At 40.5% G+C, this 26,969-nt stretch overlaps 1 protein-coding gene across 8 annotated transcripts in view; it reads left to right on the forward strand.

Moving 5' to 3' along the window:
- The window catches only part of ZAR1L (zygote arrest 1 like), an 83,241-nt gene that overhangs the window by 6,177 nt on the left and 50,095 nt on the right, over positions 1-26,969 (forward strand). For 2 of the 8 annotated variants that reach the window (XM_070049057.1, XM_002720583.5), the window contains 2 exons: positions 232-306; positions 6,180-6,505. In XM_070049057.1, the coding sequence (XP_069905158.1) occupies positions 232-306; positions 6,180-6,323 (219 nt within the window). In that variant the 3' untranslated portion in view covers positions 6,324-6,505. Of the gene's footprint in view, positions 1-231; positions 307-6,179; positions 6,506-18,480; positions 18,700-26,969 lie in introns of those variants that run through there. The other 6 variants (XR_007913745.2, XR_011378851.1, XM_051831836.2 and 3 more) reach the window with 5 other exon arrangements.

Raw genomic sequence — 26,969 nt, forward strand, 5'->3', positions numbered from 1 at the left:
GGGAAGCAACAGTGATGGCTCAAGTAATTGATTTTTGCCTATCATACGTGAGACCTGGATTGCGTTTCCAGCAACCTTTCCTCCACCCATCTTCTGGGTGTTAGGGGCATTTGTAAGTAAATCAGCAGACGGGTGTGCTCTCTGTGCTTCTCAAATAAATTAATATATGTTTAAAAAATTGAACTGGGAGCCTAGGATGAGCTTATATTAAAGAGGCAAATTTCTCTTCAGGTTTATTTCAAACAACTCTGTTGCAAATGCCAAAAGAGTTTTAACCCTTACCGAGTAGAAGCAATCCAATGTCAGGTAAGCATGCAGAACTCTTTTGCATTATATCTATAATTATACTTTTGTTTTTAAACATGAGCCCTCGGTGGCAGAATGTCAAGATTTGATTAGAAGCAGATATTGATATCAGAATGTTAGACTTTCTGTGTATTTGAAATTTTCTAATTAAAAACATAAATTCTAGTTTGCCTTTTTGGGGTGTGAAGGAATATACATGATTTAGTTGCTTTATATGGTTTGTTTCTGTGTAGTGTGTATGTGTGTTTATCCTTAGAGATACACTGTATATAATTAGTATGTAATATAATAGGTAACTATTATTAGGCTTTTATCATGTATCAGACTTAAGACTAAATGCTTTACATGCATTATTTCCGTAACTCTAACCTTTATGATAAATAATAATGCCAGGAGCTTCTTGCTGGTCTCTCACGTGGGTGCAGGGGCCCAGACTTGGGCCATCTTGTACTGCTTTCCCAGGCCATAGCAGAGAGCTGGATCAGAAGTAGAGCAGCTGGGACTCGAACCAGGGCCCATATGGGATGCCGGCACTTCAGGCCAGGGCGTTAACCTGCTGCGCCACGGTGCCAGCCCCCTCGTGTTCACTTTATTTTTTTTTCCAAATCCATATTCCTCTCTGTTCTTTAGTATTTTTTTGGTGGTTACCAAGAGATGACATTACGACTCATCGATTTATCAATCTGGATTAATTATTAGTCTTACCTCTCCCTGACAATGTATTTTAGAACATTCTAATTCCATATCACTTTATTCTAACTTCCATGCTGTTCTTATGCATTTTAACTTTACCCATATTTTAAAATTTACAAAATATTATATAGTAAGTATTCATGTAGCTTTTGCTACATATTTATCTTTTCTATTCTTAGGTCTTTATAATTTTTTTTTAACTTTTGTATCTGGAATCATTTTCCTTTTACTTGAAGACACTTTAATATTTTCTGTGATGTAGGTCTGAAGGTGACCAATTCCATTTTGCTTGGATATCTTTTTAAGAGATTTTGCTAGAAATAGAATTAAGTTGTTTGAGGCTCTTTCTGTCCTTTAAGAACTCGCAGTTCCTTTGAAGTAATCTCTCCCCCAACCCCTTGTTAAATCTGCTTGCTTTTAAGATATTTCTCTCTGCTTTGGTTATCAGCAGTTTACTTATGATTCCTTTGTATTTACCCTGCATAGGGATTATAGTATTTCTTGAGTCTGGTAGCTTGAAGATTTTTAACACTTTTCCAAAATTTATCAACCATTGTCTTTACAAATATTCATTGACCATTCTGCCCCTCTCCTAATTACTTGTATCAGACCTTTTCACCATATCCCATTTTGTCTTACATGTTTGTTTCTGTATTTCCCTGCTTTAGTCTCTCCTTGCTTCAGGGTGGGTTTTATGTACTTTTTTTTTTTAAATATTTATTTTACTTGAAAGGCAGAGTTGGAAGATGTCTATCTGTCCTATCTTCTGTTTCACTCCCTAAATGGCCACAGTGGCCAGGGCTGGGCCAAGCTGAAACCAGGAGCCAAGGACCAGGAGATTCATCTGGGTCTCCCACCTGGGTGCAGGTGTCCAAAGACTTGGGCCATCTTCAGCCATTTTCCCAGGTGCATGAGCTGGGAATTGGAAGTGTAGCGGCTACCTGTATGGGATGCTGACATGCGGGAGGCAGCTTAACTCGTTAGACCACAGCACCAGTCACCATCTACTCTAATTATCATTTCAGCTGTTTCCAATCTGAAATTAAACCTATCCACAAATTGAGTTAGCCATTTGAGTTATTGTGTTTTCCTGTTAAAGAATTTTTTACTTTTTGACAAATTCCGGGGGTCAGGGTTGTGGCACAATAGGTTAAGCCACTGCATGCAGTGCCAGTTTGCTACATTTCAAATCCAGCTCCCTGCTAATGCACCTGGGAAAGCAGCAGCAGATGGCCCTGATACTTGGGCCCCTTCCACCCACATGGGAGATCCAAGAAGTTCTGGGCTCCTGTTCCAGTCCCAGCTGTTGGGGCCATTTGATGGAAGATCTCTTTCTGTCTCTCCACTTTCTGTGGCTCTGCCTTTCAAATAAATAAATACATCTTTAAAATTCCACTTTCTTGCTAAAAATAGTTAACTGATCTCCATGGACATAGTAAGCATTGTTATTTAAAAATTTTTCAGGTAATGCCATTAACCATAATTTGTTGCTATCTCCTTCGCTTTCAAGTGTGTCATTCGTTCTTCTCATATACCTGATTATTTTTGATTGAGTGCTAGATGTGATATATGAAACTGCAGTGATAATTATGGTCAAGGATAGTATCTTCCAGAGAGGATTTATGTTTGCTTTTGGAGGCAGATAGTTGCACTAGCAATTTTAGATAACTGTTTGCCAGTAGGAGTTGAACTGTTGCGAAACTGGGCCTCAGTACCTGTGAAGGCAGGTCTGTTTTGGTGCATCCTTATTCTTAGGGTATGGCCCTATGTTCCCAATACAAATCCTGAGTTGCTTACCAGGGCTTTTATACTTTGATATATTTCTTAGCTTCATCAATGTATTAGTCCCCTTTCCAGTTTCCTATGATCTTTTACCAGTCTCAGAATTAGCAGATTGCTTTAGAGGGAAAATAGTCCCAAATGTCAGGTTTACTTACATTTTTGGATTTCTTTGTCTAATTTTTTTTTTTTTTTAAGATTTTATTTATTTGAAAGACAGAGAAGTAAAGACAGAAAGTTCTTCCATCCGCTGGCGAAATTCCCAGATGGCTGCAGTGGCTGGATCTATGCTGATCCAGAGCCAGGAGCCAGGAGCTTTTTCCAGGTCTTCCAAGTGGGTGCAGGGGCCCAAGGACTTGGGCCATCTTCTGCTGCTTTCCCAGGCCACAGCAGAGAGCTGGATTGGAAGAGGAGCAGCTGGGACTAGAACTGGGCCCATATGGGATGCTGGCGCTTCAGGCCAGGACTTTAACCCATTGCACTTCAGTACTGGCCCCAGTTTGTCTAATGCTTTGATAATCCCTGAGTGCCTTTTTTTTCTTAAGATCAGCTTTTCTGGTCATCCAGGAGGATTGGTTAGAATTATCCCATCCACCATGGCTAGAAACAGAAATCTATCTATTTTTTTTAATTTATTTATTTGGAAGGTAGAGTTATATTTTCTATCCATTGGTTCACTCCTCAAATGGCCATAAAAGCCAGGGCTGGTCCAGGCCAGAGCCAGGAGCATCATCTGGATCTCACATGTGGGTGGCAGGAGTTCAAACACTTGGGTCATCTTTCACTGCCTTTCCAAAGTGTATTAACAGGAGCTGGATTGGGAAGTTTAGTTGGGATTCAAAACAGGACCCATATGGGATGCCGGTGTTGCAGGCAGCAGCTTAGCCTGCTGCACCACAATGCTGGCCCCAGAAGTCTACCTTCAGAGTAAATCCTTATTTTGTTGAGCCATTTATTAGTATAAAATAGTGATGGGGCTAGAATTGTGTTGTAGAGGGTAAAAGCTGCCACCTGTTGGGGCTGGCACTGTGGCGTAGCAGGTGAGGCCCCTGCCTGCAGTGTTGGCATTCCATTTAAGTCCTGGCTGCTTCACTTCTGATCCAGCTCTCGGCTGTGGCCTGGGAAGACAGTAGAGAATGGCCCAAGTCTCTGGGCCCCTGCACCCATGTGGAAGACCTGGAAGAAGCTCCTGGCTCCTGGCCTTGGATCAGCACAGCTCCGGCTGTTGTAGCCATTTGGGGAGTGAACCAGCGGATGGAAGACCTCTCTCTGTCTCTGCCTCTCCTCTCTGTGTATAGCTCTGACTTTCAAATAAATAACTTTTTTTTTTTTTGACAGGCAGAGTGGACAGTGAGAGAGAGAGAGACAGAGAGAAAGGTCTTCCTTTTTGCCGTTGGTTCACCCTCCAATGGCTGCCGCGGCCGGCGCACTGCGCTGATCCGAAGGCAGGAGCCAGGTGCTTATCCTGGTCTCCCATGGGGTACAGGGCCCAAGCACTTGGGCCATCCTCCACTGCACTCCCTGGCCACCGCAGAGAGCTGGCCTGGAAGAGGGGCAACCGGGACTAGAACCCGATGTGCCGGCGCCGCAGGCGGAGGATTAGCCTATTGAGCCACGGTGCCGGCCTATAACTTTTTTTTAAAGTTGTCGCCTGTGACACTGACATCCTATAGGGTGGCAGGTTGTATCCTTCCCCACTTCCAATACCGCTCCCTGCTAATGGCTTGGGAAAGGAAGCAGAAGATGGCCCAATTCTTGGGCCCCTACACCCAAGTGGGAGACCTGGAGGAGTTTCCTGGTTCTTGGCTTTGACGTGGCCATTGTGGCCATCTGAGGAGTGAACCAGCAGATGGAAGATCTCACTGTCTCTCCCTCTCTGTAACTCCAACTTCTTTTAAAGATTTATTTATTTGAAAGAGTTATACCAAGATAGAAGGGGAGGCAGAGAGAGGTTGTCCATTTGCTGGTTCATTTCCCAATTGGCTGCAATGGCTGGAGCTGTGCCGATCCGAAGCCAGGAGCTTCCTCGGTCTCCCAAGTGGGTGTAGAGGCCCAAGGACTTGGGTCATCCTCCACTGCTTTCCAAAGCCATAGCAGAGAGCTGGATCAGAAGAGGAGCAGCTGAGACTCGAACCGGCACCCATATGGGATGCCGGCACTGCAGGCAGCAGCTTAACCTCCCACTCCACAGCGCGGGCCCCTCAACTTTCAAATAAATCTTAAAAAGACAGTGATAATAAAATGAATTAATCTATAAAGTGAATGTGAATATAATAGTGTTTTATTTAACATTCATGTTTGGAAAATAAAGTCCTATTTTCATACTATAAAAAGATAAACTTTGACCTACTCCATGTGGCTATGGGACATGAAAATAGAGTGGTAATTATTGATGCAAAAGATTGGCAGAGTTGAGAGTGTGGACCAGGGCAATATGCGAGTCTCCAAAGGATGTAAACTTCCACTGATCAGAAGACAGAATGGGATAATTGTTGGAAGGCCCTATTTTAAGTCATTGTCAAGGGAGTGGCTCTGTAGCTCAGCAGGTTGAGCTATGACCTGCTATGCTGGCATCCCAGGTGAGCACTGGTTCCGTCCTGGCTTTTCTGCTCCTGATCTAGTTCCCTGCTCTAAAAGCAGCAGCAGATGGCCTAAGTGCTTGGGCCCCTGCCACCCATGTGGGAGACTAGGTTGGAGTTCCTGGCTCCAGGCTTTGGCCTGGCCTAGCCCAAGGCAGCCATTGTGGCCCTTTGAAGAGTAACTATTTGAAAGATTTCTGTCTCTGTCCCCCTGTATCTCTCTTTGTAACACTGCCTTTCAAATAAAATAAGTGAATCTTTAAAAGAAAATCTTGTAAATATTAGACATGTCTGGAAACAAGAGAATTTTAGCTTCATATAGAACACCTCTCCTAGTTCTAACAAGCTAAGATATCTCCAAACATTGTAAAATATCCCTGGGCTGGGGGAGGGGGAGATAAAAGTACTCCTGATTGAGAACCACTGCTCTATTTTTAAATGTTTGCATTTATATAATCAAGTCACTTAATACCTGTTCAGTGCACCTCAGCTCCACGTGACTACAATAGAAAAACCTGTACAGTGAGGACACTATACAAAACTCTTTTTAAAAAAACTTTTATTTGACATGCTATCTTAGTTGGCTCAGAAATATTCTCTTGAACATCTTCTGTGATCTTTGATCTTGATGCAAATGTGTGGCATTTAAATGAGGGATGCAAGTGGTTTTGTACAACTTGATCACAGGTTTCTCCTAGGACTCAAAAGAAAATGAAGATATCAGGAATGGGATCTTGGAGAGGAGTGTTTTTTGAATTGAGATTTATATTTGAAATAATAATTGGATCACTTAGTATTGAAATTGTTCCTTGTTTCCTAAAGACATGTTCAAAGTCTCGTTGTTCCTGTCCTCAAAAGAAAAGACACATTGATCTAAGGAGGCCTCATCGACAGGAACTGTGTGGTCGCTGCAAAGACAAGAAATTCTCCTGTGGCAGTATTTACAGCTTTAAATGCATCATGTGACAGACAGTAATTCTTGTATAGGATGCAAACCCTTTCTGTAAGTTACTGTGCTGTCTTCCTTTTTTGTGCAACTTAGCTCTGACCTGGCATTGGAAAATTGACTAGCTTTTGTACTTTTTGTAGGTTACATAACAATTGTACAATATGAGTAGAATAAAATAAAATGCATGTGAACTAGAAAATGAAGACAACTGGTGATTATTTGGTAAAAACATTAAGATAGTACCAACAGTTTCCAAACGTTGGGACTTGCATCAAGAAAACAATGAAGAGGAAAAATGATCTATGATAAGCTTGGTTTTTAAGCATTGGAATATAGAGATGACCAAGCGGTAATATCCTTGCCTTTTAAGTGTACATACTTATAGCAAATGCTGAAACAGCACTTAGCATGTTCCAAACATTGTTACAACTCATCACAGCAGTCATATTCAGTGGAAATTATTATATCTTTTAATAGATGAAATGGAGACACAAAGAGGTGTAAGTCAGAGCCAGGACTTGAACTCAGGTAATAGGCTAATCTTCCACCTTGCGGCACTGGCACACCGGGTTCTAGTCCCAGTCGGGGCTTTGGATTCTGTTCCGGTTGCCCCTCTTCCAGGCCAGCTCTCTGCTATGGCCAGGGAGTGCAGTGGAGGATGGCCCTAGTCCTTGGGCCCTGTACCCCATGGGAGACCAGGATAAGCACCTGGCTCCTGCCTTCAGATCAGCGTGGTGCGCCTGCTGCAGTGCGCCGGCCGCGGTGGCCATTGGAGGCTGAACCAACAGCAAAGGAAGACCTTTCTCTCTGTCTCTCTCTCTCACTGTCCACTCTGCCTGTCAAAAAAAAAAATTAGGACTTGCTCCATGGTTCTAACCAATATATTGGTATTCCCACTCAAATTCAGATTGTGATATGTGAATTAATTCATGAATGAAACAGGTTACTATGACAAAGTAAACCCTTCAGGATGACTGGGGAAAAAACAAGAGAATTAAGGCTTACTATATGAAGGGAATTGAGAAAAGATTATTGTTTTTCAGCTTCAGTACAGTTAATTTTTTTTCCTTCAAATAAACCTTTTATTTAAGGAATACAAACTTCATGCATTTCATAAGTATAACTTTAGGAATATAGTGATTGGGATGGCAGGCACAGTGGGAACACCCACACTCCCACCCCTCTTCTTCCCTCTTATTCCCAGTCTTATACTAAGATCTATTTTCTTTTTTTTTTCTTAATTATTTTTAAAGGAATACAAATTACATATGTATAACTTTAGGACCATAGTGTTTCTTCCCACCATACCTGCCCTTCCACCCACACTCCCACCTCTCTTCCCTCTCCCCTTCCCAGTCGCATTCTCCTATAAGGTTCATTTTCAGTTAACAGATCAGCTGTATACTAAGATTTCAACAATTTGTGTGTGCGTGCACACACATATGTATACACACACAAACTGAGGACAAGTTTTACAGTTAATTCTCATACAACTCATTGAGGACAGAGGTCCTGCATGGGGAGTTAGTGCACAGTGACTCCTGGTAATTTTAAATTAACACTCTTATGTGTGATGTCAGTGACTACCCGAGGCTCTTGACATGAGCTGCCTAGGCTATGGAAGCCTTTTGAATCCACAAACTCTGTCAATATATAGACAAGGCCATAAGCGAAGTGGGAACTCTCTCCTTCCTTAAGAGAAAAGTACATCCTTCTTTGGCCACTTCTTTTCGCTGGGATCTCACTTACAGACATCCTACACATAGAATATTTTTTTTTTGCCACAGTGTCTTGGCTTTCCATGCCTGAAATTCTTTCACTGGCTTTTCAGCCAGACCAGGAAACATTGAGGGCTGATTATGAGGTCAGAGTGTTACTTAAAACAATTGGTAATCTGTGAGTCTGCTGTGTGGACCGCTTCCCATGTTTGAACGTTCTGTTCTTTTTAATTGTCTACTATAATTACCCCATACTTGATCCTATTTATATGGTCATTTTAACACTTAATCCTTTCTATATGTTCATGCTAATACCTAATATAATAATTTGAGATGGCATTTATTTTACAACCCAGCTTAATGGGATTTCGGGTCCTATGACAAATTTTTAAACTGTACCTTTAAAGTTAGCCTGTAGGAATGTATACAGAACTAGACAGCTTTACAGTTATAAACTTCCTCCTCCCTTTCTTATTTCCACTCTTATTTCTTACGGAGATCTATCCTCAGTTGACTTTATACACATACGATTAACTCTATGTTAAGTAAAAAGTTCAACAAATAGCATAAAAAAATAACAAAAAACCCAAAACTGATCCTCAACCATCAAGACAAGGGCAGCTCAAGTTATCCCTTCTCAAAGTGTCAATTTCACTTCTGCAGATTTTGTTTTAGTTGCTCTATTCTCTCAGATAAGGGAGAACATGCGGTATTTGTCCCTTTGGGACTGGCTTATTTTACTAAGTATGATACTTTCCTGGTTCATCCATTTTGTTGCAAATGACTGGATTTCAATTTTTTAAAACTCTGTACTATTCCATAGTGTATATATATATATAATAATTTCTTTTTTTAAAGATTTATTTACTTGAAAGTCAGAGTTACACAGAGAGATAGAGAGGCAGAGAGAGAGAGGACTTCCATCCAGTGGTTCACTCTTCAACTGGCCACAACTGCCGATGCAAAGCCAGGAGCCTTTTCCAGGTTTCCCAAACTTGGGCAGGGGCCCAAGGACTTTGGCCATCTTGTACTGCTTTCCCAGGCCATAGCAGAGAGCTGGATTGGAAGTGGAGCAGCCGGGTCTCAAACCAGCGCCCATATGGGATGCCGGCGCTTCAGGCCAGGGTGTTAACCCGCTGTGCCACAGTTCCGGCCCCCATATCTCATAATTTCTTAATCCAGTCTTTGGTTGATGGGCATTTAGGTTGGCTCTATTTTATTGATTTGTGTCTTCTCTCTCCATTTTTTGGTTAGTTGGGCCAATGGTATGTCAATTTTTTTTTTTTTTTTTACAGGAAGAGTTAGAGACAGAGAGAAAGGTCTTCCTTCCGTTGGTTCACCCCCCAAATGGCAGCTACGACTGGTGCACTGCACCAATCTGAAGCCAGGAGTCAGGCGCTTCCTCCTGGTCTCCCATGCAGGTGCAGGGCCCAAGCACTTGGGCCATCCTCCACTGCCTTCCTGGGCCACAGCAGAGAGCTAGACTGGAAGAGGAGCAACCAGGACAGAATCTGGTGCCCCAACTAGGAATAGAACCTGGGGTGCCGGTGCCGCAGGTAGAGGATTAACCTAGTGAGCCATGGTGCTGGCCAATTTAGTTTATTTTTTCAAAAAACCAGCTGTTCGTTTTGTTAATCTTTTGTATTTTTTGGTTTCAATTTTGTTGATTTCTTCTTTAATTTTAATTATTTCTCTTCTAGTTTTGGGTTTAGTTTGCTCTTGTTTTCTAGATCCTTGAGGTATATTGATAGTTTATTTATTTGGTGCCTTTTATTTTATTTTTTTATTTATTTTATTTTTATTATTATTATTTTTTTGACAGGCAGAGTGGACAGTGAGAGAAAGAGACAGAGAGAAAGGTCTTCCTTTGCCATTGGTTCACCCTCCAATGGCCCCCGCGGTCGGCGCACTGCGGCCGGTGCACCGCGCTGATCCGATGGCAGGAGCCAGGAGCCAGGTGCTTTTCCTGGTCTCCCATGGGGTACAGGGCCCAAGCACCTGGGCCATCCTCCACTGCACTCCCTGGCCACAGCAGAGAGCTGGCCTGGAAGAGAGGCAACCGGGACAGAATCCGGCGCCCCGACCGGGACTAGAACCTGGTGTGCCGGCGCCGCTAGGCGGAGGATTAGCCTAGTGAGCTGCGGCACCGGCTTATTTGGTGCCTTTTGAGTTTCTTCATGTAGGCACCAGTTGTTATAAACTTTCCTCTTAACACTGGTTTTGCTATATCCCACAACTTTTCTTGTTGTATTGCCATCTTCATTTGTTTCCAAAATTTTTTTGATTCTCTTTTGATTTCTCCTATCACCCACTGTTCATTCAGAAATATGTTGTTCATTCTCCATGTTTTTGCATATGATGTAGAGATTCTTGTTGATTTCCAGCTTCACTGCATTGTGGTCTGAGACGATGCATGGTATGATTTTGATTTTTTTTTGAATTTGCTGAGACTCACTTTATGGCTTAGCATATGGTCAATCCTAGAAAAAGTTCCACGCACTGGGGAAAAAAAAAATATGTACTCTGTGGCTGTAGGGTGGAAGGCCTTGTAGATTTCTGCTAGGTCTATTTGGTCTATATTGTCAATTAACTCTGTTGTTTCTTTGTTGATTTTCTGTCTGGTTGATCTGTCCATTGCTGAAAGTTGGGTATTGAAGTCCCCTGTTACTATTGCATTTGAGTCTATATCTCCCTTTAGGTACTTAACAATTCTTCTAAATAGCCAGGTGCCCTATAATTAGGTGCATATACATTTATAATAGTTACATCTTCCTGGGGAGCATGTACCAAACTGTACATCACCTCCCTCTCTTATTCCCACTCTTATTTTTAACAGGGATCAATTTTCAGTTAACTTTAAACACCTAAGAATAATTGTGTTAATTAACGAGTTCAACAAATGGTATTAAGTAGAAAAAGAAAGTACTAAAAAGAATAAAATAGTAAGCTGTTTGTCGACAGCCAGGATAAGGGCTGATCTAGCCATTGTTTCTCATAGTGTCAGTTTTACTTCTACAGGTTTCCTTTTAGGTGCTCAGTTAGTTGTCACAGATCAGGGAGAACATAAGATATTTGTCCTTTTGGGAGTGGTTTATTTCACTCAGCATGGTGTTTTATAGATTCCTCCATTTTGTTGCAAATGGCCAGATTTCATTTTTTTTACAACTGTGTAGTATTCTATAGAGTACATAGTGCATAATTTCCTTATAAAGTCTTCTGTTGATGGGCATTTAGGTTGATTCCATGTCTTAGCTATTGTGAATTGAGCTTCAGTAAGCATTGAGGTGTAGATAGTTCTTTTATTTGCCAATTTAATTTCCCTTGGATAAATTCTGAGGAGTGAGATGGCTAGGTCGTGTGGTAGGGCTATATTCAGGTTTCTGAGGAATCTCCAAAATTTCTTCCATAGTGGCTTTGCCAGTTTGCATTCCCACCAACAGTGGATTAATGTGCCTTTTCCCCCACATCCTCACCATTATCTGTTGTTAGTTGATTTCTATATGTAAGCCATTCTAACTGGGATGAGATGACTATTTAGGTCCTTGGTCCATTTCTTAAGTGGGTTGTTTGTTTTTGTTGTTGTGGAGTTTCTTGATCTCTTTGTAGATTCTGGTTATTAATCCTTTATCAGTTCCGTAATTTGGGAATATTTTCTCCCATTCTGTCAGTTGCCTCTATAGTTTGCTGAGTGTTTATCTTGTAGTACAGAAACTTCTCTGTTTGATGTAATCTCAATTGTTAATTTTGGCTTTGACTGCCTGTACCTCTGGGGTTTTTCCAAGAAGTCTTTGCTGGTGCCTATATCTTGCAGGGTTTCCCCAATGTTCTCTAATAATTTGATAGTTTTGGTCCATAGATTTAGATCTTTAATCCATGTTGAGTGGATTTTTGTGTAATGTGTAAGGTAGGGGTCTTGCTTCATGCTTCTGCACGTGGAAATCCAGTTTTCCCAGCACCATTTGTTGAATATATTGTCCTTGCTCCAGGAATTGGTTTTAGATCCTTGATCAAATATAAGTTGGCTGTAGATGTTTGGGTTGATTTCTGGTGTTTCAATTCTGTTCCATTGGTCTATCCATCTGTTTCTGTACCAGTACCATGCTGTTTTGATTACAACTGCCCTGTAGTATGTCCTGAAATCTGGTATTGTGATGCCTCCGGCTTTGTTTTTGTTGTACAAGATTGCTTTAGCTATTTGAGGTCTCTTTTGCCTCCATATGAATTTCAGCATCATTTTTTCTAGATCTGAGAAGAATGTCTTTGGTATCCTGATTGGAATTGCATTGAATCTATAAATTGTTTTTGGGAGAATGGACTTTTTTTTTTTTTTTTTTTTTTTTTTGACAGGCAGAGTGGACAGTGAGAGAGAGACAGAGAGAAAGGTCTTCCTTTGCCGTTGGTTCACCCTCCAATGGCCGCCGCGGCTGGCGCGCTGCGGCCGGCGCACCGCGCTGATCCGATGGCAGGAGCCAGGAGCCAGGTGCTTTTCCTGGTCTCCCATGGGGTGCAGGGCCCAAGCACCTGGGCCATCCTCCACTGCACTCCCTGGCCACAGCAGAGGGCTGGCCTGGAAGAGGGGCAACCGGGACAGAATCCGGCGCCCCGACCGGGACTAGAACCCGGTGTGCCGGCGCCGCTAGGTGGAGGATTAGCCTAGTGAGCCGCGGCGCCGGCCAGAATGGACATTTTGATGATGTTGATTCTTCCAATCCATGAGCATGAAAGATTTTCCCATTTTTTGGTATCCTCTTCTATTTCTTTCTTTAAGATTTTGTAATTCTCATCTTAGAGATCTTTAACGTCCTTGGTTAAGTTTATTCCAATGTATTTGATTGTTTTTTTTTTTTTAATATTTATTTATTTGAAAGAGTTACGCAGAGAGAGAGGTTGTTTGTTTGTTTGTTTGTTTTGACAGGCAGAGTGGACAGTGAGAGAGAGAGACAGAGAGAAAGGTCTTCCTTTGCCGTTGGTTCACCCTCCAATGGCCGCCGTGGCCGGCGCGCTGCGGCCGGCGCACCGCGCTGATCCAATGGCAGGAGCCAGGAGCCAGGTGCTTTTCCTGGTCTCCCATGGGGTGCAGGGCCCAAGCACTTGGGCCATCCTCCACTGCACTCCCTGGCCACAGCAGAGAGCTGGCCTGGAAGAGAGGCAACCGGGACAGAATCCGGCGCCCCGACCGGGACTAGAACCTGGTGTGCCGGCGCCGCTAGGCGGAGGATTAGCCTAGTGAGCCGCGGCGCCGGCCCTATTTGATTGTTTTTGTAGCTATTGTGAATGGGATTGATCTTAGCAGTTCCTTCTCGGCCGTGGCATTGCTTGTGTATACAAAGGCTGTTGATTTTTGTGCATTGATTTTATATCCTGCTACTTTGCCAAACTCTTCTATGAAGTCCAATAGTCTCTTAGTGGAGATCTTTGGATCCCCTAAATAAAGAATCATATCATCTGCAAAGAGGGATAGTTTGACATCTTCCTTCCTAATTTGTATCCCTTTAATTTCTTTTTCTTGTCTGATGGCTCTGGCTAAAACTTCCAGAACTATATTGAATAGCAGTGGTGAGAGTGGGCATCCCTGTCTGGTACCAGATCTCAGTGGAAATGCTTCCAACTTTTCCCCATTCAATAGGATGCTGGCTGTGGGTTTTTCATAAATTGCTTTGATTGTATTGAGGAATGTTCCTTCTATACCCAATTTGCTTAGAGTTTTCATCATGAAAGGCTGTGTATTTTATCTAATGCTTTCTCTGCATCTATTGAGATAATCATATGGTTTTTCTTCTGCAGTTTGTTGATGTGGTGTATCACATTGATTGTTTTGCAAACATTGAACCATCTCTGCATACTAGGGATAAATCCCACTTCGCCTGGGTAGATGATCTTTCTGATGTGTTGTTGCATTCTATTGGCGAGAATTTTATTGAGGATTTTTGCTTCTATGTTCATCAGAGAAATTGGTCTGTAATTCTATCTCTGCTGCGTCTTTTTCAGATTTAGGAATTAAAGTGATGCTGGCTTCATAGAAAGAATTTGGGAGGATTCCCTCTTTTTCGATTGTTCTGAATAGTTTGAGAAGAAATGGGTTTAGTTCTTCTTTAAATGTCTGGTAGAATTCAGCAGTGAATCCATTTGGTCCTGGGCTTTTCTTTGTTGGTAGGGCCTTTATTACTGATTCATTTTCTGACTTTGGTTACGGGTCTGTTCAGGTTTTCTATGTCTTCATAGTTCAATTTAGGTAGGTTGCATGTGTCCAGGAAGCTGCCCATTTCTGATAGATTTCCCAGTTTGTTAGCATACATCTCTTTGTAGTAATTTCTGATGACTCTTTTTATTTCTGTGATATCTGTTGTTACATTCTCTTTTTCATCTCTAATTTTATTGATTTGGGTCCTTTCCTTGTTTTGGTTAGTTGGGCTAATGGTGTGTCAATTTTTTTCCCCCAAAAAACCAGCTGTTTGTTTATCTGCTCTTTTGCAACTTTTTTTTTTTTTGATTACATTTTTTTTTAATTTCTTCTCTAATTTTAATTATTTCTCTTCTACTAATTTTGGGGTTGGTTTGCTGTAGTGTTTGTAGATCCTTGACATGCATTGATAGCTCATTTATTTGGTGCCTTTCCAATTTCTTGATGTAGGCACCTATTGCTATAAACTTTCCTCTTAACACTGCTTTTGCTGTAGCCCCTAAGTTTTGATATGTTGTGTTGTTATCTTCATTTGCTTCAAGAAAGTTTTTGATTTCTCTTTTGATTTCTTCTATGACCCAGTGTTCACTCAGGATCATGTTGTTTAGTCTCCATGTGTTTGTATGTAATTGAGCATCTTTTCTAGGGCTGGGCGAGTTGTTACGAATTCTTTCAATTTCTGCTTGTTGTGGAAGATTCTTATTTCTCCTTCATTCATAAATGAGAGTTTTGCAGGGTATGGTATTCTGCGTTGACAGTTTTCTTCTCTTAGGACTTGAAATATGTCTTGCATGTAGGATTTGTTATGAAAAGTCTGGGGTGAGTCTAATTGGGTTTCCTCTGAATGTGATGTGTCATTTCTCTCATGTACATTTTAAGATCTGTATGTTGGGGATAGAATCTTGTAAATCTCCAAGCTTGCTTTTTTATTTTCTAATTTCTTCTTCTTGTGTTTGTTCTAATTATATTATTTCCAGAAGTTTGTCTTCTAGTTCTGATTCTTCTGTCTTGTCTATTTTATTGCTAAGACTTTACACTGCATTTTTTATTTGGTCTATTGAATTCTTCATTTCCAGTATTTCATTCTGGCTTCTCTTTAAAATCTTTTATTAGATAGTGAATTTGTTTCTGATTGCTTCTAAGTAATCTGACTATTAATTTTCTAAATTACTGTTCTGACAGATGATGCTTAATCTCTTCTTCAGCTTCCATTATTGAAGATTTATATTGCTTCTTTGGTGAGTTCATAGTCTTCCTTATTCTCATTCAGGACTTTTCCTTTGTTCTTTGGCATTTCTGGTTGATTTTATTTTTAAATTGTGACTTTGTGCCTGTTGTGTGATTTCCCTCTGCTGTGAACTGCTGCGTTTCTCTGTGTTGCAAATTGAAGCACACAGGCCTGCCTCCTAGAGCCCTGTTTACTTCTAGATCATGATGGAGGTGGGTACCAGGGCTTTGGTGTACTAAGCCCCGTTTAAAGTTGCCTGGCTCACTTCTCACTGGTGAGTGAAATGAGCTCAGGTTTTCCCTCTTAAGGACTACTTGTTGCACAGCTTGTGTGGTGGGGAGGAAGTCACTCTGAAATGTTGTGATCCTTGTTCCCGGATGGAGCATGTTGTGAGGTGGCTCCCACAATTGATGGGTGTGTGTGCAGGAGGCAAACATGGAAGCCCCCTGCTTACACTCGAAAATTTAAAAATCAATATGGCTTCTCCCTACTGGCTGTAGGTCTCGTTTGGGAGAGGGGCAGACACAGATGGACTGTGGTGTGCTCAACCTTCCTCCTGTCCCCCTACAATTTATCTTTCTTCCCTCTTGGAGCTTCAAATGCAGCTCATCAAACTTCCCTGCCCGCAGTTCCAAGGACTTGTGACCTCTCACCTGGTTTGCTGTGGGGGAGGGTGGTGCCAGTCTCCTTAGTCCACTGCTCCTTCACTGCACATCCTCCACCTCTCCTTCTCTCTCCATGCTCCCCCAGCATGAACCTGAGCAGTCTTTGGTGGACTCCTGGGCCACTCTGCGCAAACTTCTCAATTCTGCCACCGGCTTGTATCCACTCTGCTCACTAGCTATCCATTTTCCCTGCAAGACTCAGAACATCCTGCTGCTATACCACCATCTTGGTCTTGGGTCATCTTCTACTGCGCCCAGGCCATAGCCGAAAGCTGGGCCAAAAGTGGAGCAGCCTAACTTGAACAGGTGTGCATGTGGGGTGCAGGCACTGCAGGTGGTGGCTTTACTTGCTATGCCACAGTGCTGGCCCCCATATATACAGTTTTAAGAGCATAATTATTCTCTCCTTCTTACCCTCCCTCCATCCTCCTATTGAAATTTTAAAAAATTTTACAAGGACACACTTTCAATTTACTGTACAATCACAAGCTTAACCCTCCAGCAAATAAATAATTCAACAAGTAGTAGGAGTATAGACAAGGGATGTAAATAATCAAATCTCAAAATTTCAGTTTTGCTCTATGTATTAGTTACCACAAATCAGAAAACATTTTTCTCTTTGGACCGACTTGTTTCACTAAGCCAAATGATTTCTAGTTGCATCTAATTTGTTGTGAACAACAAGATTTCATTCATTTTTACAGCTTTGAGTAATCCACTGTTAATGTGCACTACAGTTCCTTCCTTCCTTTTTTTTTTTTTTTTTTTTTTTTTTTTTTATTTGTAAAGAAGGGAAGTTTATCTGGCTCCTGGTTCTGGAGGCTAGGAGGTCCCAGAGCATGGTGCTAGTGTCTGCTTGGTATCTCGTAAGGTCTGCTTGCTGTGTCACAACATGGTGGAGGGTATTGAATCACCAGAGAGAGCAAATGTGCTAGCTTAGGTCTGACTCCCTCTTTTTTTTTTTTGCAGAAACATTTTATTTAAGGAATACAAACTTGGTGCTTCTCAAATACAACTTTAGGGATATAATGATTCTTCCCACTGTACCCACTCTACCACCCCACACTTTTTTTTTTTTTTTTTTTTTTTGACAGAGTAGACAGTAAGAGAGAGAGACAGAGAGAAAGGTATTCCTTTGCCGTTGGTTCACCCTCCAATGGCTGCTGCGGCCAGCGCATCGCGCCGATCTGAAGCCAGGAGCCAGGCTCCTCTCCTGGTCTCCCATGCAGGTGCAGGGCCCAAGTACTTGGGCCATCCTCCACTGCCTTCCCGGGCCACCGCAGAGAGCTGGCCTGGAAGAGGGGCAACTGGGACAGAATCCGGTGCCCCGACCGGGACTAGAACCTGGTGTGCCGCCACCGCAAGGCGGAGGACTAGCCTATTGAGCCACAATGCCGGCCAACCACCCACCGTCTTAACCCTCTCCTATTCCCATTCTTTTTGCTAAGATATATTTTCAGTTAGCTGTATTCACATACGATTAATTCTGTACTAAGTAAAGAGTTCAACAAATTGTTTGAAAAAAAATTTTTCTTCAACAGTCGAGACAAGGGCTGCTCAGTCATTGCATCTTGAAGTATTAATTTCACCTTTTCCTATGCCAGTGTGTTGCAGGGTTTCCCCAATGTTATCTAATAATTTGATGATATCAGGTCATAGATTTAGGTTTTAATCCATTTTGAGTGGATTTTCTTTGTAAGGTATAAGGTATGGGTCTTTCTTCATACTTCTACATGTGGATATCCGGTATTCCCAGCATCGTTTGTTGAAGACTGTCCGTCCTCTGGGGATTTTTAGCTCCTTTGTCAAAGATAAGTTGGTTGTAGATGCTTGGAATGATTTCTGGTGTTTCTATTCTGTTTCATTGGTCTATCCAACTGTTTTTGTACTAGTCCTAGGCTGCCCTGTCATATGTCGTGAAATTTGGTATTGTGATGCCTCCAGCCTTATTTTTGTTGTACAAGATTGCTTTAGGTATTCGAGGTCTCCTTTGTTTCCAAATGAATTTCAGCAGCATTTTTTCTAGATCTGAGAAGAAAATTTTTTGGTATTTTAATTGACATTGCATTGAATTTGTTTATTTTCAGAATGGACATTTTGATGATATTTATTCTTCCAATCCATGAACATGGAAAATTTTTTACTATTTTTTCTTTTTCTATTTCTTTAATGTTTTGTAATTCTCATTGTAAAGATTTTTGACTTCCTTAGTTAAATTTATTCCAAGGTATTTGCTGGTTTTTTTTTTTTTTTTTTTTTTTTTAGCTATTGTGAATGGGATGATCTTAGAAGTTCTTTCCTAGCCTGTACCACGATTTCTTCATCATTAGTTGATGTACATCTGGATTGATTCTGTATCTTTTTTTTCTTTTTTTTTGACAGGCAGAGTTAGAGAGACAGAGAGAAAAGTCTTCCTTCTGCTGGTTCAACCCCCAAATGGCAGCTACGGCTGGCGTGCTGCACTGATCCAAAGCCAGGAGCCAGGTGCTTCTCCTGGTCTCCCATGCGGGTGCAGGGCCAAGCACTTGGGCCATCCTCCACTGCCTTCCCGGGCCACAGCAGAGAGCTGGACTGGAAGAGGAACAACCGGGACAGAATCCGGCAGCCCAACCGGGACTAGAACCCGGAGTACCGGCGCCACAGGTGGAGGATTAGCCTAGTGAGCTGTGGCACTGGTCTGATTCTATATCTTAAATATTGTGAGTTGAGCTGCTATAAATATGGTACAGGTAACTTTGATTTGCTTATTTAATTTACCATGAGTAAGTTCCCAGGGGTGAAATGCTTGGGATGATAGGGTAGATCTGTTTTCAAATTTCTGAGAACTCGATGTATTGTCTTCTGTAATGGTTAGACTAGTTTACATTCCTACCAACAGTGTAGTAGAGTATCTTTTACCCTACATCCTTGCCAGCATTTATTCTTTGATAATAGCCATTCTAATTGAGGTGTGGTAAAACCTCATAGTGGTTTTTATTTGCATTTCCCTGATGGCTTGTGATCCTGAGCATCTTTTCATGTGTACTTTGGTCTTTAGTATTTCATCTTTTGAAAGAAGCCTGTTCATATCCTTAGACCATTTCTGTGATGTCTGTTCTTTTATTTCCTTTTTCATCTAATTTTATTGATTTGGGTCTTCTCCCTCTTTGTTTTTGGTTAGTTGGCCAATGGTGTATCAATTTTGTTTATCTTTCAGAAAACCAGCTCTTTTTTTTGCTGATCTTTTTGTTATTTTTTGGTTTCAATTTTATTTATTTCTTCTATAATTTTAATTATTTTTCTCCTAATTTTGGGCTTAGTTTGCTGTTTTTCTAGCTCCTTGATATGCAATGATAGGTCATTTATTTGGTGACTTTCCAATTTCTTGATATAGGCATCAGTTGCTATAAACTTTCCTCTTAACATTGCTTTTGCTGTATCCCATAAGTTTCCATTTGTTGTCCTGTTATTTTCATTCATTTCCAGAGATTTTTTGATTTATCTTTTGATTTCTCCTATGACCCACTGTTCATTTAGGAACATGTTGTTCAGTCTCCATATATTTCCAAATATTCTAGAGTTGTTTGAGTTGTTGATTTCCATGTTAACTCCATTCTGGTCAGAGAAGATCCATGGTATACTATCTATTTTTGTGAATTTGATGAGACTTGCTTGGCCTAGTATATGGTCTATCCTAGAGAACATTCCACTGGTGAGAAGAATGTGTGTTCTGTAACAATAGGATGAGAAGTTCTGTAGATATGTTAGGTCCATTTGGTTTATAGTGCCAATGGACTCTGTTTTTTGCTGATTTTCTGTCTGGTTGACCTGTCCATTGCTGAAAGTGGGGTGTAGAAGTCCCCTATTACTATTGTATTGGAGTCTATGTGTCCGTTAGAGCCATTAACATTTCTTTTAAATAGCCAGGTGTCCTATAATTGGGGGGACATATACATTTATTATAGTCACTACTTTCTGTTGAATTGATCATAATCATTACATACTGCCCTTCTTAAAATGATTTGGGGTCCCATGGCAGGTTTTTAAACTGAACCCTTAGAAGTATGTCCATCAGAATGTATGCAGAACTATACAGTTTTACAGTTACAAAATCATGTACTTCCTAATTACAACTTTAGGATCATGATGATTCTTCCCAAGGTGTCTGACCTCCCATTAATACTCCCACCACTCTTCCTCCTCCTTTTCTTATTCCTACTCTCATTTTTATTTTTATTATTTATTTATTTATTTCTGACAGGCAGAGTTAGACAGTGAGAGAGACAGAGAGAAAGGTCTTCCTTCCGTTGGTTCACTCCCCAAATGGCCGCTACGGCTGGTGTGCTGCGCCGATCCGAAGCCAGGAGCCAGGTGCTTCCTCCTGGTTTCCCATGTGGGTGTGGCTCACTAGGCTAATCCTCCACCTGTGGCGCTGGTACTCCGGGTTCTAGTCCCGATTGGGCTGCTGGATTCTGTCCCGGTTGTTCCTCTTCCAGTCCAGCTCTCTGCAGGACCCAAGGACTTGGGCCATCCTCCACTGCCTTCCTGGGCCACAGCAGAGAGCTGGACTGGACGAGGAGCAACTGGGACAGAATCCAGTGCTCCGACCGGGACTAGAACTTGGGGTGCCAGTGCCACAGGCGGAGGATTAGCCTAGTGAGCCGCGGTGCCAGCCCTACTCTTATTTTTAAACTAGAATCTATTTTCAATTAACTTTACCCACATGGGATTAACTCTGTTAAGCAAGTACTTCAACAAATAGTAAGAAAAAAAACAACAAAAACCTATTGTTTTTCCAACAGTCAAGACAGGAGCTGTTCAAAGTCATTGCTCTCAAAGTATGAATTTCACTTCTACAGCTTGCCTTTGGGTGCTCTATTAGTTATTAGAGGTCAGGGAGAACGTATGGTATTTGTCCTTTTGGAACTGGCTTATTTCAGTAAGTATGATATTTTCCAGTTTCATACATTTTGTTGCAAATGACTGGATTTCATTTTCTTTTTTCTTTACCATTGTGTAGTATTCCATGGTGTACATATCCCATAATTTCTTTATCCTGTCTTTAGTTTACGAGCGTTTGGGTTGATTCCATGTCTTAGCTATTATGAATTGAGCTGCAATAAACATGGGGGTACAGATAATTCTTTCATATGCTGATTTCATTTCCCTTGGTTAAATTTATTCCAAAATATTTAATTTTTTGTAGCGATTGTGAATGGAATTGATCTTAGAAATTCTTTCTCAGCCATGGAATTTTCTTGTATACAAAGGCTATTGATTTTTGTGTGTTAATTTTATATTCTTCACTTTTATGAGTTGCAGTAGTAAATTGGAACTCATTATGAATAGAATTATGTCATCTGCAAATAGGGATATTTTAACTGCCTCCTTTCCAATTTGTATTCCTTTGATTTCTTATTCTTGCCTAGTGGCTCTGGCTAAAACTTCCAGGGCTAAATTGAATAGTAATGGTGAGAGTGGGCATCCTTGTCTGGTTCCCGATTTTAGTGTGAATGCTTTCAATTTTTATCAATTCAGTATGATGCTGAGTGTGGGTTTGTCATAAATTACCTTGATTGTGTTGAGGAATGTTCCTTCTGTACCCATATGTTTCTTGTTCTTTAGCTTGTCAGTGTGATGTATCACACTGATTGATTTGCAAATGTTGAACTATATGTGCATACCACGGATAAATCCCACTTGATCAATGTGAATGATCTTTGTGATATGTTTTTGGATTGAATTAGCACGTATTTTTTTGACAAATTTTGCATCTATGTTCATCAGTGATATTGGTTGATAGTTCTCTTTCTGTTGTTTCTTTTTCTGGTTTAGGAATTATTCTGATGCTGGCTTCATAGAAAGAGTTTGGGATGATTGTTTCCCTTTCAATTGTTTTGAATATCTTGAGAAGAATAGGAATTAGTTCTTCTTTAATGTCTGGTGGAATTCAGCAGTGAAGCCATCCAGTCCTGGGTTTTTCTTTGTTGGGAGAGTCTTTATACTGATTGGATCTCTGTCTTGGTTATTGTTCTATGTCTTTATGACTCAATTTCATTAGATTGTATGCATCCTGTAATCTATTCATGTCTTCTAGATTTTCTGATTTGATGGCATATAGTTCTTAGTAATTTCTGATGATTCTTGTTATTTTTGTGGTATCAGTTGTTACATTACCTTTTTCATCTCTGATTGTATTGATTTGGGTCTTCTCCCTCTTTTTTTTCATTAGTTTGGCCAGTGGTGTATCAGTTTTAATTATTTTTTTCAAAAACTGGCTCTTCATTTCACTCATCTTTTGTATTTTTTTGGTTTCAAATTTGTTTATTCTCTATTATATTTTGTTGTTTTTATGGGTCCTTAAGATGCATTGATAGCTCACTTATTTGATACTTTACCAATTTCTTGATGTAGGCTTTCCTCTTAACACCACTTTTGCTGTATCCCATAAGCTTTGATATGTTATATTGTCATTTTCATTCATTTCAAGAAATTTTTTGATTCTTTTGATTTCTTCTGTGACCCACTGTTCATTCAGTGTTGGGTCTCCATGTGTTTGCATATGTTCTTGAGATTCTGAATTGTTACTTTTCAGCTTCATTCCATTGTGCTCTGAAAAGGTACATTAGATGATTCCATTTTTTTTAAATTCGATAATTGCTTTATGACATAACACATGGCCTCCTAGAGAAAGTTCCATGCATTGATGAAAAGAATGTGTATTTTGCAACTGTGGGGTGAAATGCTCTGTAGATATCACTTAGGTTCATTTGTTCCATAGTGTAGATTAGCTCTGTTGTTTCTTTGATTTTTTTTGTCTAGTTATTCTGTCCATTGATGAAAGTGGGGTGTTGAAGTCCCCTATTTAGATCCATTAACATTTGTTTTAAATAGCCAAGTGCTTTTTCATTGGGTACATATACATTTATTAGGGTTGCATATTCCTGTTGAATTGATTCCTTCATCATTACATAGGGCCCTTCTTTGTGTCTTTTAATAGTTTTTTTTATTAAAGTCTATTTTGTCTGATATTAGGATGGTGACACCTGATCATTTCCACTTTCCATCAGCATGGAATATTTTTTCATCCTTTCACTTTCAGTCTTCATGTATCTTTGTTGGTGAAGTGTGTTTCCTGTAGGCAGCAAATAGATAGGTGTTGTTTTTTAACCATTCAGCCAGACTGTATCTTTTTTTTTTTTTTAAGATTATTTATTTGAAAGTCAGAGTTAAACAGAGAAGGAGAGGCAGAGAGACAGAGGTCTTCCATCCGATGGTTCACTCCCCACCTGGCCACAGCTGGAGCTGCGCCGATCAGGAGCCAGGAGTTTCCTCCAAGTCTCCCATGCAGATGCAGGGGCCCAAGGACTTGGACCATCTTCCACTGCTTTCCCAGGCCATAGCAAAGAGCTGGGACTCGAACTGGCGCCCATATGGGATGCTAGCACTGCAGGCAGTGGCTTTACCCACTATGCCACAGCACTGGCCCCCAGACTGTCTCTTTTTTTAAAGATCCTATTTATTTTTTTGAGAGGTGGACTTATAGAAAAAGAGGAGAGACAGTGAGAAAGGTTTTCCATCTGCTGGTTCACTCCCCAAATGGCTGCAGCTGGGCCAATCTTAGAGACAGGCTAACCAGGAGACAGGAGCTTCTTCCAGGTCTTCCATGTGGGAACAGGGGTCCTGGCAGTTGGACCGTCTTCCACTGCCGTTAGCAAAGGGCTGGGTTGGAAGAAGAGCAGCCAGAACATGAACCAGCCCCATATGGGTTGCTGGTGCTGCAGGCAGAGGCTTAGCTTACTATGCCACAGTGTCAACTCCAAGGCTGATCTTTTAATTGGAGAGTTTAAACTATTTAACATTCAAGATTACTATTGATGACCAATGACCAATGACTAGACCCTGGCATTTTTACATAAATATTCCTATTGTCTACTTTGGATTTCTTTTGTACTCTTTTTTTATTTTTTTTTTAATTTATTTGAGAGGCAGAGATAGAGAGAGGGAGAGACAGAGAAAAAGGCCTTCCACTTGCTACTTCACTCCCCAAATGGCCACAACAACTGGAGCCAATCAAAATCTAAAGCCAGTCTAAAGCCAGGAGGTAGGCACTTCCTTTGGGTCTCCTACCTGGGTGCAGGGGCCCAAGCACTTGGGCCATCTTCCACTGCTTTCCCAGGTTATAAGCAGAGAGTAGGATCAGAAGAGGAGCAGCTGGAACACGAACTGGTACCCATATGGAATGCCTGTGCTGTAGGTGGAAGCTTAACCTACTATGCCGCAGCACTGACCACTCTGTTGTACTCTTACTGGGAGAATTTCTGCCTTTATATTCTTTCATAATTATGACAGTCTTTCTGTGTTTGTGTGTGTAACATGCCATTAAGCATATTTTTGTAAAGCTTGATGAGTGGTAGCAAATTCTTTAAATTTCTGTTTGTTGGGGGAGGTCTTTATTTCACCTTCATTCAAAAGTGAGAACTTTGCAGGGTACAGTATTCTGGGTTGACTTTTTTTTTTTTAACTTTTATTTAAAGAATATAAATTTCCAAAGTACAGCTTATGGGTTACAATGGCTTCCCCCCCATAACTTCCCTCCCACCCGCAACCCTCCCCTTTTCCCGCTCCCTCTCCTATTCCATTCACATCAAGATTCATTTTCAATTCTCTTTATATACAGAAGATCAGTTTAGCATATGTTAAGTAAAGATTTCAACAGTTTGCACCCACATAGAAACACAAAGTGAAAAATACTGTTTGAGTACTAGTTATAGCATTAAATCACAATGTACAGCACATTAAGGACAGAGATCCTACATGAGGAGTAAGTGCACAAGTGACTCCTGTTGTTGACTTTACAAATTGACACTCTTGTTTATGGCATCAGTAATCACCCTAGGCTCTTGTCATGAGTTTCCAAGGCTATGGAAGCCTTTTGAGTTCACCGACTCTGATCATATTTAGACAAGGTCATAGTCAGAGTGGAAGTTCTTTCCTCCCTTCAGAGAAAGGCACCTCCTTCTTTGAAGACCTGTTCTTTCCACTGGGATCTCACTCGTGGAGATCTTTCATTTAGGTCATTTTTTTTAACTTTTTTTTTCTTAAGACTTGGACTATGTCTTTCCATTCTTTCCTACCTTGTAGGGTTTCTGATGCTTAGTCATCTGTGAGTCTAATTGGAAATCCTCTGAAACTAATCTGATGTTTCTTTCATGCACATTTTAGAATCTTTTAAAATATTTTGTTGTTGAAAGTTTGACTGCAACATGTCATGGTGAAGATCTTTTCTGGTCATTTCTATAAGGAGTTTTATGTGCTTCCTGTACTTGGACATACCGTTTTTTCTCCAGATTGGGGAAATTTATTGCAATTATTTCACCAAATAGCCCTTCTAATCCATTCCCTATTTCCATGGCTTCAGGAACTCCCAAGACTCATATATGTTAGGTCATTTTATAGTATCATGAATATCATTGTTTTTAATTTTTCTAATTTTTGGGGGGTCTGGCTGAAATATTTACAAAGAGTTTTCATCTAGCTCTGATATCCTTTCTTCTGCCTTACCAAGTCTGTTTTTAAGCCTTTCCACTGTAGTTTCTATTTGACATAATGAGTTCTTCATTTCTAATACTTCATTTTGATTTCTCTTCAAAATCTCAATTTCATGGTAAAATTTTTCCTCCATGTCGTGTATGGATTATTTTAACTCATGAATTTGCTTGTCATTTCTTCTGAATGATCCTATGATCATTCTTTTGAATTCAGTTTCCGGCATTTCATCAATCTCTTCATCTTCACATTCTAATACTGGAGTTAGTGTTGTTGTGTTCCTTTTGGTGAGTCATGCTGTCTCCCTTACTCTTGTTTCTTGAATTTCCATATTTATTTTTAGACATTTGTGGAAATTCTTGCTGGTTTTCTCTTCTGACAGCTTTTATCTTTGAACTGTACCTCTGGCTTTTTGGAGTGTGTGCTGGTTCAGTGAATTCCTGGAGGCATGTGCTGGACGTGGCCTGGGAGCTCTGGTCAGTGCTCTTTTCCCTAATCAGCCATCTTAGAATCCCTCCCCTGTTGTCCAAATTTGTAATTAGTTTTTAACAGTTTCAATGTGCTTTATATATATAATTCTAAGAACCTAATGATATCACCTTCCTCTTTCCCTCCTCCCCTGCTTTCCCTACTATTCTTTCCTTCCCACACTCCTTCCTTCCTTCTCCCTCTTTAATTTTTGAGATAATATATTTTAAATTTATATTACAATGAAAAGGCTTAAAACTTCAGTAAATAAGAAGTTTAACAAGTAAAAAAGAAAAAGACCCAAGTTTCATGAGAATGTAGACAACGGCTATCAACACAAGTTGAATGGAAAAATGACCATTTCACCCATATATAGTAAATTTCAAAGTAATCACAGATTATTAAAGTACAGTAGCATAACATTCTTAAGCATTGGTTTGACAAAGGTATAAAACAAAGTTTTACAAAATTGTGCAGTAATACTGATACACAGAGACATTTCTTTTTTCTTTATGCATTTGCTTGTTTTTTAAATTTCGGTTTTCACCTAAAGGGGAGAACATGCAATATTTGTCTTTCTGGGTCCACCTTATTTTATTCAACTTGATGTCCTCCAGTTTCATCCATTTTGCTCCAAACAGTGGAATTTCATTCTTTGTTATCATTGAATAATAGTCTATTGTGCATATATACCACATTTTCTTAACGATTCATGTGATGTTGGACACTTTTAGGTTGGTCCTAAATTTTGGCTCATGTGAACAGTGCTGCTATAAACATGATGGTGGTAGGTATCTGTTTGATACATTGTGTTCAAATCCTTTGTGTATATACCCAGTGGTGGGATTGTTGGATCATATAGCAAGTCTATTTCT

The sequence above is a fragment of the Oryctolagus cuniculus genome, chromosome 9 (genome assembly GCF_964237555.1).
Source record: "Oryctolagus cuniculus chromosome 9, mOryCun1.1, whole genome shotgun sequence".
Classification (NCBI taxonomy): Eukaryota; Metazoa; Chordata; class Mammalia; order Lagomorpha; family Leporidae; genus Oryctolagus; species Oryctolagus cuniculus.